The following is a 16,381-nucleotide window of genomic DNA, read 5'->3' as shown; positions in this document are numbered from 1 at the left end:
GTTTTGTTGATGTTGACTGCCAGCTAATCGATGCTAACATGCTACGCTAATCGATGCTAACATGCTATTTACCGGCGGTGCTAAAGCAGACATGGAACACAGATGTATGGATAACCTGTAGATGCATTTGCAACTATATTACGTTTCCTCCCACCCACATTTAATGCGAAAAAAACAATTACCAATCGACGGATTTAAGTTGCTCCAGTGTCAAAAGATGCGAAAGTCCTGATCGTTTGGTCCGCACATTTTACCGGCGATGCTAACGCAGCTATTCGGCTATGAATAGCGTCAATAGCTATTCGCTCAATAGCTTCAGTTTCTTCTTCAATATTTTCATACTCCAACCATCTGTTTAAATACATGCGTAATCTGTTGAATCGCTTAAGTCCCTGAAATCCGAGTTTGAATCCGAGCTAATGACACTATATCGTGCTGTGGTATTCCCATTGTTTGTTTACATTGGCAGCACTGTGTGACGTCACAGGGAAATGGCCAGTGTCTTCGCAGACAGCGAAAATAAGGCACTTTAAAGCTTTATTTAGGGATATTCCGAGACCGGTAACATTTGAAAAACACTTCAAAAAATACAACAAGCCACTGGGAACTGATTTTTATTGTTTTAACCCTTTTGAAATTGTGATAATGTTCCCCTTTAAAGAGGCCGTATTATGCAAAACCACCTTTTTTTTTTTGTCTATTGATATGTGCTGTTGTGTGCTTGGGGTCACCCTAAGTACTAAAAATTTAAAATCAAACTGTGGGGGCATTGCGGAAAAATTTATAAAACAATATTGCCTTCCTTCCAGATACGATTCCATCTTTCACCATCCTAATCACTGCTGTTGTGTCCTTGGGCAAGACACTATAACCACCAGTTCCCAGTGCCACCCGCAATGGTTTTTAGTGTAGCTTAAAGATGTAGATAATAGGTTTCACTATATAAAGCGCTTGGAGTCTCTAGAGAAAAGTGCTATATAACTGTAATTCACCTCACTTCCTACTTCTGCCCAAGGAGCTGTTTAGAATTTGCTACTTTTGTGTCGTTTTGACATGTGTGGCGTCAGCGAAATATCGATGTTTGGTAGCAAAGTGCCTTGCGTGGGTCTTCCATTGAAGTCTGCGCTGTAGTAAATTAGCTCACCCATGCACCCTCCACTGTTTCCATTTCTTATACAAACTAGCGTATAGTTTGAACTCATATCTGTCAGTTGACTCTCTATGCAAGTGCTAAAAACTAAAACAAAGTGGCTGTGCTAAAGACGTTCGAAGTGGAGGCACGTAAATAAGAACCCGGCCACAAAATGAAGCATTTTGAAGGGACAGTCAAAAAACAACTTGAAAACAGTCTGTAAAACAAACTTTGCACCATTTTGACCAAAGAACCACCATTATATGTTGGGTAGACCACAAGGAAGAGTTTAAATGTAGAAAAAGATAATCAAATGACCCCCTTAATTGGGTGGATAAATTATAGTTTGACAACGAATATACAGATCTATTGGAGGTATAGGATAGTGTAGTGTCTACAGTTGGGCAAAAGCATGATTTTGAATTAAAAAATAAATTTATTCTCACAAAATCTCATGTAGTTATTATTCATACATACATCGGTTGTTAACGTCAGGAAATTATTAGTATGAGTTTAAAAAAATGTGTGTTGAAAATAAATTCATAAATAGTCAAAACTTTTGCTGCATTAACAAAATAAATTAAAGGTCTCATGAAAGGTTATTTTAATTCGATGTCAGGGTAGCCTGGCCTGATAAGTTAATTAAAAAATAAATGAAAATAAACCTGATAAGTTAATTAAAAAATAAATGAAAATAAACTTGATAAGTTTGCCAGCATCGATACATTGCCATGTCTGTGTTTTTATTTACTTTGTCTCGCTTCTAAACACGGCGAGGGTTCACTTTGTGCATCGCTCCCAGCATCTGAATGCATTGGTTCACTAACAGAAATAAATGAAGGGTGCAAAACCTCTTAAGAGTCATTCACAATCTTTGTCACTGAGCGTAGACGGGATTGCTAGCTTCCAACAGCGCGACTCGCTAGTGAGAAGCCAAGCAAGCTTAACAAAAATTAAAAGGAAAATATACTTGCAAAGCCTAATGTCCCATTATGGGACTGTTTCAGCTTCAAACTGAATACGCAAGACGAGAATATCAACATGGACAAACACGCCGGTATGCCAAATATGTTGGAAAATAAATGGCAAAGACCACACTCAGTTTTTCCACTAGAGGAAATAACTGGAATTAAAAGTTGTTCAATATTTCTTGTGTAATTTTCCCTTTTCCAAGTCCATTTTCCCCCCATTGTTTACTTATTTTAAGAGAACATAAGTCATTCACCTTTCAGTCACAATAGAAAAACACTGATTAAAAATAACGTTTTTTTGCATTTCAAATGGTTACTTGCATTATTATTATTGCTATCTTAAATTCCGGACTATAAGCTGCTACCTTTTTCCTACGCTTTGAACCGTGCTGCTTATAAAATTGTGCATGTTTTTTTCTTTGCGGACAATAGGTTTAATTAAACACATGCAAACAAACTTAAACCGGAACTGCACTTTTTTTTTTTTTTTTAGAATTTTGCCTATCATTCACAATCCTTATGTAAGACAAGAACACATTTTTTACTTTTAATTATGCATTCTAAATAGTAAATACCTTATTTTTCGAGTATAAGTCGCACCTGCCGAAAATGCATAATAAAGAAGGGAAAAAACATATAAGTCGCACTGGAGTATAAGTCGCATTTTTTGGGGAAATTTATTTGATAAAACTCAACACCAAGAATAGACATTTAAAAGGCAATTTAAAACAAATAAAGAATAGTGAACAACAGGCTGAATAAGTGTACGTTATATGACGCATAAATAACCAACCAAAAAGGTGCCTGGTATGTTAACGTAACATATTATGGTAAGAGTCATTCAGATAAATATAACATATAGAACATGCTATATGTTTACCAAACAATCTGTCACTCCTAATTGATAAATCCCATTTAATCTTATATGTCTAGTCTCTTACGTGAATGAGCTAAATAATATTATTCCATATTTTACGGTAATGTGTTAACAATTTCACACATAAGTTGTTCCTGAGTATAAGTCGCACCCCCGGCCAAACTATGAAAAAAACTGCGACTTATAGTCCGAAAAATAAGTTGCGGTACATGGAATCAAAAGTCCGCTTACAATGGAGCCTATAGAGTCGCTCTATTCTGCCTACAAAGCGCTTAAAAAACATTCTAACACCTCCATTGAGGTTTTACATACATGCTTTAAGTTAGGGGTCGGGAACCTTTTTGTCTGAGAGAGCCATGAAAGCAGATTATTTTAAAATGTATTTCCGTGAGAGCCATGAAATATGTTTAACACTGAAAACTACTGTCAGGTTCAAACACCGATGACATCTATTAAGCAGACAAGAAGCAAGGAATTAAACAGAGACTGGATACAATTTAGCTCAATGATGAGAAACATGCGGACCTGTACCCTTGTACAGTGTCGTCCCACGCTCTGACAAGAGAATTCTACGCCTCCTCTTTTATTTGGACTTTCCCTGATTACAACAACTAAATGCGTGCATCTCTTATTCTTTTTAATAACATTGTTATTCTGAAGGTAACCAATAATAAATAAAGTACTTTTGACCATTAATGCAACTTCTTGAACAGGTGCGATAGAAACGGATGGATGGATTAAAATGCATGAGAATGTTTTATATTTTGAACGTTATTTTTAACACTGGGATTACCAGCGGAATTATTAATTACTTATCATGTTACGCAACGTCAGCTAAGATTTATCTGAGAGCCAGATGCGGTCATCAAAAGAGCCACATCTGGTTCGAGAGCCATAGGTTCCTTACCCCTGCTTTAAGTGTATATGTAATGTAGTAACAGGCACATTTATGATAAGGTTGAATATTTACGTATTTTACTCATTTTATGCATTAGCGATGCATAAAAAAAAAAACGCACCACGACTTTTGCTTTTTTCTTCGACAACATCCCTGATTATTACTCTGCAGACTTTATGAGAGTCAATAAACATAATAAAACATCACTTACTGTACAACGTATACTGTCATTAGGATGCCGAATGATAAAATCTTGTTATATTTCTGTTTGGATGAATAATGACTCACAATTCCCGCAATGAAAGAAGAGTAAAACCAAGCGTCTTTTTGTGTCTTTCTTGCAATTTCTGAGTCTAAACTATCAGTCAAAGTCTACCATCCATCCATCCATTTTCTACAGCTTATTCCCTTTTGGAGTCGCGGGGGGCGCTGGCGCCTATCTCAGCTACAATCGGGCGGAAGGCGGGGTACACCCTGGACAAGTCGCCACCTCATCGCAGGGCCAACACAGATAGACGGACAACATTCACACTCACATTCAAACACTAGGGCCAATTTAGTGTTGCCAATCAACCTATCCCCAGGTGCATGTCTTTGGAAGTGGGAGGAAGCCGGAGTACCCGGAGGGAACCCACGCATTCACGGGGAGAACATGCAAACTCCACACAGAAAGATCCCGAGCCTGGATTTGAACCCAGGACTGCAGGAACTTCGTATTGTGAGGCAGACGCACTAACCCCTCTTCCACCGTGAAGCCCCCAAAGTCTACCAACTCGTCAAATTACGTCCTCATTCTTCCACTTTCAAGGTGAAAGGCATTATTTCCATCCTTCCATTTTCTACCACGTGACCCTCTCGAGGTCGCGGGGGGTGCTGGAGCCTATTCCAGCTGCATTCGGGCAAAGGGCGGGGTACAACCTGGACAAGTCGCCACCTCATTCCAGACAGGCATTATTTAGGATCTTCAATAAACTTTCACCAGCACTAAGGCAAAAAAGCAGCTCACAGCTCAACATAGGCACACAAGCTGGTGATGACGGCGCTGCTATAAAAAGTGTGTCTGCGTTAGTGCTTACAATAACAATATCACTAATACTTGGTCAATATTTAAGTCACGAAATGAAAGGTAAGTGTTTCATGCTGTTTAAAGCTTTTAACTGGAAGTACAAATATAATTCCGTATTCTAAGCGTTTTTACTCATATGGTTTCTTCATTCATCACTCCAAGCAACGTTCGTAAATTTTACAATATAACTAAAACAATTCTTACAAACTTAAATGCCCATTGTGTGATGTCTGTAGGAGTGCTTTGTATATACTATCGTAATGTAATGAAGCTAGCGTCGTTAGCATCAGCGAAAATGCTAACACTTTTACAAGTGTATGTGTTAGTATTATTAACTTACAATGGAATTATGTTTGTATAATTACAGTTTCATTAATTCTTCAGTAAATTCACCATGATGTCACCGTGGAGTTATGCCATCTGTTTAACTAATTGGAGAGCTAGCTTCCGGAACTAGTGAGTCCCTAAAGATGACTTCTGTTTTGTTTGATCAGCCGTTTTGCTGCAGTGTTACAGACACGTTTTGGAAACAATTAAAGTATGCAAATAAACATTTACAAAATCTGTGTAAATAACTCATTTCACAACACATATAAATGCAGTTTATAGTCCGCGTACAGATAACATATGGATTTTTTCCCCCATTTTAGTCGGTGCGCTCCATAGTCCGGAAACTACGGTATAAATTGTCATTACATTTGTGCTTAAAGGGGAACATTATCACAATTTCAAAAGGGTTAAAAACAACAAAAATCAGTTCCCAGTGGCTTGTTGTATTTTTTGAAGTTTTTTTCAAAATTTTACCGGTCCCGGAATATCCCTAAATAAAGCTTTAAAGTGCCCCATTTTCGCTATCTTCGAAACCACTGTCCATTTCCCTGTGACGTCATACAGGGCTGCCAATACAAACAACATGGCGCTTACCACAGCAAGATATAGCTACATTAGCTCGGATTCAGGCTCGGATTTCATCGGCTTAAGCGATTCAACAGATTACGCATGTATTGAAACAGATGGTCGGAGTATGGAGGCAGATAGCGAAAACGAAATTGAAGAAGAAATTGAAGCTATTGAGCGAATAGCTATTGACGCTATTCGGCCATAGCGTGGGTGTACCTAATGAAGTGGCCCATAGCAAGGCTGCCTTATTAGCATCGCCGGTAAAATGTGCGGACCGAACGATCAGGACTTTCGCATCTTGTGACACTGGAGCAACATAAATCCGTCGTTTGGTAAGTGTTTGTTTCGCATTAAATGTGGGTATCTAGTTTCAAATGTACATACAGCTAGCGTAAATAGCATGTTAGCATCGATTAGCATAGCATGTTAGCATCGATTAGCTGGCAGTCATGTCGTGACCAAATATGTCTGATTAGCACATAAGTCAACAACATCAACAAAACTCAACTTCGTGATTTCGTTGATTTAATCGTTGCAAATGCATCTGCAGGTTATCCATACATCTCTGTGCCATGTCTGTCTTAGCATCGCCGGTCAAATGTGCAGACACTCTGGCACATTCAATGGGGGTCTGGCGGCAGATTTCTTGCCAGTGGTGCAACTTGAATCCCTCCCTGTTAGTGTTGTTACACCCTCTGACAACACACCGACCAGGCATGATGTCTCCAAGGTTCCAAAAAATGGTCGAAAAAACGTTAAATAACAGAGCTGAGACCCGGTGTTTGTAATGTACAAATGAATATGGCGGGTGTGTTACCTCGGTGACGTCACGTTCTGACGTCATCGCGAAAAGACCGATAAACAGAAAGGCGTTTAATTTGCCAAAATTCACCCATTTAAAGTTCGGAAATCGGTTAAAAAAATACATGGTCTTTTTTCTGCAACATCAAGGTATATATTGACGCTTGCATAGGTTTGGTGATAATGTTCCCCTTTAATTTTGTCTCAAAATAATGCTGACAATAATATTGTTTATCAGCAATAATTTGAAGGAAAAATTACCCCCCAACAAAATGTGTTTTCAGCCCAGGCGTATGTCACGGTAAACCGAGGGCGAACTCATCAAACAAGAAAACATAGCTGTGTTTAAAAAAGAAGCTTGTTTACAACCATAAAGACACTTACTGGCTAATGCATGGGATCCATTTTCCTCCCCATTGGCTGCACCTTCTCCGTTTTTGGTGCTTCCCTGGGGGCCAGTGCCACTGCCACTGCTTGCTGCTGCCTGCTGTTGCTGCTGGGCCAACTTGTCTCTGTAGGCCTGCTGCCTAGTTTGGACAACATCTGGCATCACTGCATCTATTAGAGACAGCGACTCTATGGGACGACCATCAAATAAGGTCCCATCCTAAACACAAACAAAACAAAGATATACATATTGTTACTAAGGCCTACTGCCATAGACCAACAATGGAGTCCTAAAAACACTGAAAAGATGGTGACTGACTTCGTTGATGCTAACTTCAGCCTCCACGTACTGCAGACCCTTCTGGATTATGGAGATGAGGGCAGCAGGGGGGACCAGGGCTCCATTAATGTTTGATTGGCTAATGTGGCTCTCTATGCCAAAGGTGAATGCTGAGTGTGAGAAGCCTGGAAGGTAAACATTTTGTATGTCGTGAATGTAGAAATTAAGAAAAACACAACATATTTTGAGGGAAAAGTCATGGATGGATACAATCAGATTTTGTAATTTAGACTATGCTCATGAATAAAATAAATGCATAATCAAACTGGTAAAAGCACAATTAAATATCACCATTTTTTAAAAAGTCAAAGTTGAGTTACAAAGTTTGCATGCACGACAAATGCATACAACATGGTTTGTGTTTTTGTGGAGAAAGTCTTAGTAAATGTACTTAAAAAAAAACGTACCAGACTCCTGCAGGTATCTGTAAACCAGGAAATTAACCTCATCACTGCTTATGCTCATTTTTAGTCCCGGTCATTAAACCATTTGGTCAGCACACTATAGGAGCCTGGGAAAAGAAAATCAGAGTATTAGTTTTGCTTTAGTTGCCCTGGACACAAAGAAGACTTCATGGTAGATGTGGAGGCAACCCACTATAGAAATACATATTGAATGACATTATATAAAACAAATGAATAATAATAATATTGAGTTAGACCTAGTGTGTGAATGTGAGTGTGAATGTTGTCTTGCTATCTGTGTTGGCCCTGCGATGAGGTGGCGACTTGACTAGGGTGTACGCTGCCTTCCGCCCGATTGTAGCTGAGATAGGCACCATCACCACCCGCGACCCCAAAAGGGAATAAGCGGTAGAAAATGGAGTATATAGTGCTTTTTTTCTAGTGACTCAAAGGGTGTGACACTGATAACCCATCATTAATTCGCTCCACATTCACATATTGATGGTGGTATATACTGAGATTATGCTCCTAGTTAGGGTACCAGTTTACACTCATTAACCAAAAACTGGAAATAATTTGTACATTCCTACAGAAACATAAAAAAAGCTAAGATAAATGGTAAATGGGTTATCCTTTTATAGCACTTTTGATATCCTTCAAGGTATCGAAGCGCTTTGCCACTATTTTCACATTCACCCATTCACACACTCATGGCGGGTGCTGCCATGCAAGGCCCTAACCACGACCCATGAGGAACAAGGGTCTTGCTCAAGGACATGACTAGGATGCCGGAAGCCGGGGATCGGACCGGGAACCCTCAGGTTGCTGGCACAGCCGCTCTACCAACCGAGCCCCAAAACAGAGAAATTGGAATTCACTTTGTGTGTTCATAAACCGTATATTCCGGATTATAAACATCAATTTATTTCCAACGCTTTGAACCCCGGGGCTTATAAAACATTGCGGCTAATTCATGGATTTTCCTTCGCTGACGGCCATATTGCAAATAGACACTGAATAGGTGTTATTGTTTCTGCAATGGCACCATCTTATGGATGAATTTGCTTACTACAGTTGCTGCAGTGCTGAACTGCCGTGGCATTCTGTCTTCTAGCCGCCCATAACATTTCTGCTCTTACGGATCCCTTCATTCGCCCCTCTAAGCAATTTTTTGGGGTATTACAGTTCAACAGAAACAATTCTTAAATACTAAACGGCCCTCTGTGATGTTTGTAGGAGTGTTTTCATGCTCATTTGTATGTTATTGTGACGTAAAGAAGCTAGTGTGCTTCCATCCATCCAATTCCTACCGCTTATTCCCTTTTGGGGTCACGGGGGCCGCTGGCGTCTATCTCAGCTACAATTGGGCGTAAGGCGGGGTACACCCTGGACAAGTCGCCATGTTACTATTAGCTAATATGCTAACACACCAACGAGTGTATTTGTTAGTATTATTAACTTACAAAGGCATTTCTTTTGTATTTTTTCAGTTTTGTAAATTCACTAAAATGTCACAATATGTGTCTGTTTAGCTGATTTGACAGCTAGTTTCCGCAGCTAATGGGTCCATGACGATGACTTCTGCTTTTTTTGATCAGCTGTTTTACTCCCGTGTTCCAGACACTGTTTGGAAACAAGTAAGGTATGTAAACAAACACAAAATCTTTCTCTGTAAATAAGTTATTTCACAATGTATATCTGGGGTTTATAGTCCGGAGCGGCTGATAAATAAATAACAATTTCTTCGAAAATTTAGTGCTCTATATAGTCCGGAAAATACAATATATTAGGGTTGTACGGTATATCAGTACAAGTAAAGTACCGCGGTACCCTTGAAAAATACCGGTTACCGGCATGACGGCACGTTGTCGTCACGTTGTGACAATGCTGGTTTTATACCCAGAGGAGCATGTTCGGCAGCGCACAATCACGCAGTACTTACAAGCAGAAACAGTGTGTCGACAGAAAAGGGAGAATAGACGCATTTTGACTTACCAACTAATGATAAAGTTGAAGTTATAATACTGAAATGCTGCTCTACAGAGGTGCTTTAAAACATGGCTAGCTAGCTAGCGGCTAACATCCATCCGCAGTCGGCAGTGTTTTAGCAACTTTTAAAGGACTTATCCACGCCTCCATGGCAACGAATAAAGTTTCTCACAAGTATCATCCATGCAGGAAAAGGAATAGCTAAACATGCTTCACTACACTCTGTCGGAGGATACAATAACTCACAGCTAACAAGCTAGTGCTCCTCTATGTTAACAAATGCCATGGGTGGATCTATACCTGACATCTAATGTAATGATACCAAGTACAAGAGCGTATATAGTCGATACTACAATGATTACATCGATATTTGTTACTGTCACAAAATCTTTTTTCTTTTAGTAGGTTTTAGAGGTGAGGGAAATTAACAATTCTTAGATGTATCGCAATTCATACACAATCGATTAGTAAACATCAATAATCGATTTATGAATTTTAAATAATGTAATGCAGACAGTTCTAAAATTTGGCTGACTGCAGCGAGCCACCTCACCGTGAGATCCGAACCCCTCTTTTATTATAAAGTTTTCATGTTCCAGTTTTGCACACATTTTCATTATTTTAATGAATGTGGGAATGAATCTAACTTGTTGCTTATTAAAAATTTACTTTTTTTTTTTAAAGTTTCAAGTGATAAACGCTTATTTAGTGAAACAAAAAGAAATGTAGAAAATAAATCCATATAAATACAAATGCATCAATAATTTTTAATCGAATCTTAGCTTCTGAATCGTAATCGAATCATGAGGTGTTCAAAGATTCCCACCTCTAGTAACTTTAATGTACTTTCTTTATAAGTGTGAAGAATATCAACAAAACACCTAGTTATTTTTTACACATCTACCTCAAAGGCCTGTTTACATATTTGACAAACTAAAATGCAACATTTAGGGAGAGCAGAATAAAATATAGCCTGTGTTACCTTTTAAATAAGCAGCAACAATTGAAATAGCATTGAAAAACGAGAGCACAGTGTAACAACTCAAATTCCTTGTATTAAAATTACAAAATTATCATGTCATATACAATGTCATATTCACCACGTCCTCACCACCACATATTCAGTGGCAATCTAGAGGAAACCCTGGAGAGGATTTGAAATTGAAGCAGCGCCACACGATGGATTAGCATTTGCTGCAATGTTTTTAAATTCTAGCTGGTATTCTGGCAAAACAAGCAGCACCAGCATTCACAAACCACCCGTCTGCATGTGTTTAACAATGAATCTAAAAATGTAATTTTGCCACCCTGAGTCTGCATCCTTTAAAGTAATCTTTCATATAAGTACCGTAATTTCCAGACTTGATAAAGAACACTCACTAAATTTTAGGGGGAAAATAATTTTCCGTATTACAGTTCGCAGAGATATACGTTGTGAAACGATATGTTTACACAGAAAGATTGTGTAAATGTTTATTTAAATACCTTAATTGTTTTCAAACGGTGCCTGTAACACAGCAGTAAAACGGCTGATCAAACAAAACAGAAGAAACAAATGTTTAATGTATCGTAAGATTTCTTGTTAGAATAAAGCCAATGATGATTTTTTGTGGTCTCCTTTATTTCAAAAAGTACCTAAAAGTATCGAAATACATTATGGTAAAGGAAAAAGTGCACAGGAGCGCCTGCGTGGCGGCAAGAAGCGTAGAATGGCGATGGACAAAAAAAGGCTCAAAGGAAAACAGCAACGAGGGAGGAAAAAAACAAAGCGACCCAAAGAACAGAAGTGGTCAAAAGTTTGGGATCATTTTAAACTCAAAAGACAGACAAGTGCAGTGTTAATAAACGGTATTAATAACCGGGGTAAAACTCCCGACGGCGGGTATTACTGTTTAAAGGGGAACATTATCACCAAACCTATGCAAGCGTCAATATATACCTTGATGTTGCATAAAAAAGACCACATATTTTTTTAACCGATTTCCGAACTCTAAATGGGTGAATTTTGGCAAATTAAATCCCTTTCTGTTTATCGGTCTTTTAGCGATGACGTCAGAACGTAACGTCACCGAGGTAATACACCCGCCATTTTCATTTTCAAAACATTACAAACACCGGGTCTCAGCTCTGTTATTTAACGTTTTTTCGACTATTTTTTGGAACCTTGGAGACATCATGCCTCGTCGGTGTGTTGTCGGAGGGTGTAACAAAACTAACAGGGAAGGATTCAAGTTGCACCACTGGCAAGAAATCTGCCGCAAGACCCCCATTGAATTTGCCAGTGTCTGCACATTTGACCGGCGATGCTAAGACAGACATGGCACAGAGATGTATGGATAACCTGCAGATGCATTTGCAACCATTAAGTCAACAAAATCACAAAGGTGAGTTTTGTTGATGTTGTTGACTTATGTGCTAATCAGACATATTTGGTCACGACATGACTGCCAGCTAATCGATGCTAACATGCTATGCTAATCAATGCTAACAAGCTATTTACGCTAGCTGTATGTACATTTGAAACTAGATACCCACATTTAATGCAAAACAAACACTTAGCAACGACGGATTTAGGTTGCTCCAGTGTCAAAAGATGCGAAAGTCCTGATCGTTTGGTCCGCACATTTTACCGGCGATGCTAATAAGGCAGCCATGCTATGGGCCACTTCATTAGGTACACCCATGCTATGGCCGAATAGCGTCAATAGCTATTCGCTCAATAGCTTCAATTTCTTCTTCAATTTCGTTTTCGCTATCTGCCTCCACACTCCGACCATCTGTTTCAATACATGCGTAATGTGTTGAATCGCTTAAACCGCTGAAATCCGAGTCTGAATCCGAGCTAATGTCGCTATATCTTGCTGTGGTAACCGCCATGTTGTTTGTATTGGCAGCCCTGTATGACGTCACAGGGAAATGGACAGTGGGATCGCAAATAGCGAAAATCAAGAACTTTAAAGCTTTTTTTAGGGATATTCCGGGAGGTGTAAAATTTTGAAAAAAACTTTGAAAAATAAAACAAGCCACTGGGAACTGTTTTTTATAGTTTTTAACCCTTTTGAAATTGTGATAATATTCCCCTTTACATTTAAATTAGCGAAAAAGTATGATTAATAACTGCCCTTGGATAAACTCAAGACTGATTGGTGCCAGCTTGCCAACTCAAATGCTAACATAACATCCACAAGAAACATTAACGTCTTTCCACAAAAAAAATGACATACCCCAATTTAAACTTGTATACTTTGCTGTCTGAGGAACCTACAAGCTGCGTCCACTTAGTGTAATTGTTCTATACAGAATACAAGACCAGGGTGTTTTTACATTCAAGGACAGCTGAACAAGGTAGGATGCACAACACCTGCCAGAAATAATAAATAATAGATTTAATTTGTTACACACTTTATTTAAATAAATTATACAAGAGCTACAGTACAAAAAACTATTTTAAACCATAGAAGCTTAGTTAAAGCCTTAGACTAGCTTAGACTAAAGCATTATCAGTAAGGGATAAGAAACGCAAAACATAAAAAGTAGTGTTATTTATAAGTGATATTTATAAAAGCAAGGGGTCAAAATATTTCAGTGTGTGCAGAAGTACTTTTTGAGCACATTCAACAGTACCGTGATAAATTTGGTCAACGGAGCACGCTATCCACAACAAGAGTATATCGATGCTGCAAAACATTACCAGAAAGCGCCCTGCGTACTTACAGTGCAAACAACCAGAGTCTATTTTGGCAGGCATATAACGCCATCTTACATGCTTGACTCGAATAACAAAAGTTCTAGTAAAACAGACGGGGGCATGCGTAGAGTATTTACAGTTGATATGTCAATGCTAGCGCGTTGCTCTGGGCTTAAGTTTAATTGTCTTTTGTTTTCTTGCCCACATATTGCAAGAATGTGACAATCAAGATAAGTAGGTTAGATCTACTATAACAATGATACACAATGAGCAGAAATAGCCAACATTGAATGAATCTAAAACCCTGCAACATATTGTATTTTGTGTTTTACATAGGCTTGGGCTACATGCCCTAAAAAAAAATTCAGTTTTTCCCCAAAAATTCAATGTATAATTTTTTCCAGATTTATTTTCCTTTTTTTTTTAAGAAACCCATCCATCCATCCTCTTCCGCTTATCCGAGGTCGGGTCGCGGGGGCAACAGCTAAAGCAGGGAAACCCAGACTTCCCTCACCCCAGCCACTTCGTCTAGCTCTTCCCGGGGGATCCCGAGGCGTTCCCAGGCCAGCTGGGAGACATAGTCTTCCCAACGTGTCCTGGGTATTCCCCGTGGCCTCTTACCAGTTGGACGTGCCCTAAACACCTCCCTAGGGAGGCGTTCGGGTGGCATCCTGACCAGATGCCGAAACCAACTCATCTGGCTCCTCTCGATGTGGAGGAGCAGCGGCTTTACTTTGAGTTCCTCCCGGATGGCAGAGCGTCTCACCCTATATCTAAGGGAGAGGAGGAAACTCATTTTGGCCGCTTGTACCCGTGATCTTATCCTTTCCGTCGTGACCCAAAGCTCATGACCATAGGTGAGCATGGGAATGTAGATCGACCGGTAAATTGAGAGCTTTGCCTTCCGGCTCAGCTCCTTCTTCACCACAACGGATCGGTACAACGTCCGCATTACTGAAGACGCCGCACCGATCCGCCTGTCGATCTCACGATCCACTCTTCCCTCACTCGTGAACAAGACTCCCAGGTAGTTGAACTCCTCCACTTGGGGCAGGGTCTCCTCCCCAACCCGGAGATGGCATTCCACCCTTTTCCAGGCGAGAACCATGGACTTGGACTTGGAGGTGCTAATTCTCATTCCGGTCGCTTTACACTCGGCTGCAAACCGATCCAGTGAGAGCTGAAGATCCCGGTCAGATGAAGCCATCAGGACCACATCATCTGCAAAAAGCAGAGACCTAATCCTGCGGTCACCAAACCGGAACCCCTCAACGCCTTGACTGCGCCTAGAAATTCTGTCCGTAAAAGTTATGAACAGAATCGATGACAAAGGACAGCCTTGGCGGAGTCCAACCCTTACTGGAAACGTGTCCGACTTACTGACGGCAATGCGGACCAAGCTCTGGCACTGATCGTACAGGGAGCGGACCGCCACAATAAGACAGTCCGATACCCCATACTCTCTGAGCACTCCCCACAGGACTTCCCTAGGGACACGGTCGAATGCCTTCGCCAAGTCCACAAAGCACATTTGAGGAAACCATGGAATACAAATGACAGAGATAATTTAAAGCAAGTGTTTTGTAAAAACCTGTAGATAAAAATGACACTGCATCTCATCCCAGAACAAGCTAGTCAGGTTACTTGTAGACCTCCACCCCAGATCACACCTCACTCCGACCCACTTCTCCAAAGTGGTTCTGGCTCATGGTGGAAGACAGAGTAAAACACAACTTGTGAGCCATAACGTAAATGACTGCCATAACCACAACACCAGGGGGAGCGCCTCTAACTACGTCAAACCCAGATTCCGATCTAACAAAGGTCTTAACTCATTCTCCTTCTATGCCACATCAATATGGAATGCACTCCCAACAGGTGTAAAAATGCATCTCAACCCTCCTTCAAAACCGCACTAAAAGAACACCTCCAGGTAACTGCAACCCTAGACTAACACCCTCCCCACTACCACATCCCACCTCCGCGGATTGTGGTTATCCATCCATCCATCCTTTTTCTACCGCTTATTCCAGGGGTGTCAAACTCAAATACAGAGTGGGCCAACATTTTAAACGGAACAAAGCCGCGGGCCAAAGTTGAACAAATGAACCTTTTAATAGGGACCCAAACAAGATTTGCCTTAAATATTGAACAAGCAAGGCTTATATAACTTTAGTGACGTGCAAAATCCAGTTTCAAATAATAATAATAATAATAATAATTAAAAGAATATTAATGGCATATCAAATAAAATTCAAATACAAATTTTATGTCTTTTTTTCTATTTGCAATTTTCTGAGGTAAATATCACATTTTTTCCAAAGGCTAATAATACATTTGAAAATAAAATAACAATAATGAATGAACAAAACATTCAAGCCTTGAAGTAGCAAGAGAAAATGCATGAATAAAAAGTTAATTATTGGTCAGTTTGCTGGAAGTTTCCCGGAAGAGTTAGTGCTGCAAGGGTTTCTGGGTATTTGTTCTGTTGTGTTACGGTGCGGATGCTCACCCGAAATGTGTTTGTCATTCTTGTTTGGTGTGGGTTCACAGTGTGGCGCATATTTGTAACAGTGCTAAAGTGGTTTATACGGCCACCCTCAGTGTGACCTGTATGGCTGTTGACCAAGTATGTGTTGCATTCACTTGTGCGTGTGTGTGTGTGTGTGTGTAAAAGCCACAAATATTATGTGACACGCTGTTAGTATGGAGGAAAAGCGGACGTGACGACAGGTTGTAGAGAACGCTAAAGGCAGTGCCTTAAATGCACACCCCAATATAGTTGTCCAGGTGGAAATCGGTAGAAATTTGGGAGAATGGTTTCCCCGGGAGATTTTCAGGAGGGGCACTGAACTTCGGGAGTCTATCGGGAAAATTAGGAGGGTTGGCAAGTATGAGTATTAGCGGTGAATGCGGTGTTTCAGCGGC

General features: G+C 40.0%; 2 protein-coding genes across 13 annotated transcripts in view; one reads left to right on the top strand and one right to left on the bottom strand.

The window, feature by feature from the left end:
- The window catches only part of LOC133545263 (BMP/retinoic acid-inducible neural-specific protein 3-like), a 1,164,151-nt gene that overhangs the window by 283,292 nt on the left and 864,478 nt on the right, over positions 1 to 16,381 (top strand). The window lies entirely within an intron of this gene.
- LOC133545095 (F-box-like/WD repeat-containing protein TBL1XR1) overlaps positions 1 to 16,381 on the bottom strand; it is a 108,079-nt gene that overhangs the window by 42,696 nt on the left and 49,002 nt on the right. For all 9 annotated transcript variants that reach the window (XM_061890435.1, XM_061890434.1, XM_061890440.1 and 6 more), the window contains 3 exons: positions 7,780 to 7,883; positions 7,352 to 7,497; positions 7,030 to 7,252 (listed from right to left, as the gene is read on the bottom strand). In XM_061890435.1, coding sequence (XP_061746419.1) covers positions 7,030 to 7,252; positions 7,352 to 7,497; positions 7,780 to 7,837 — 427 coding nt within the window. In that variant the 5' untranslated portion in view covers positions 7,838 to 7,883. The remainder of the gene's footprint in view (positions 1 to 7,029; positions 7,253 to 7,351; positions 7,498 to 7,779; positions 7,884 to 16,381) is intronic.

The sequence above is a fragment of the Nerophis ophidion genome, linkage group LG28, assembly GCF_033978795.1.
Source record: "Nerophis ophidion isolate RoL-2023_Sa linkage group LG28, RoL_Noph_v1.0, whole genome shotgun sequence".
NCBI lineage: Eukaryota > Metazoa > Chordata > Actinopteri > Syngnathiformes > Syngnathidae > Nerophis > Nerophis ophidion.
This window is presented reverse-complemented; position numbering and strand designations above follow the sequence as displayed.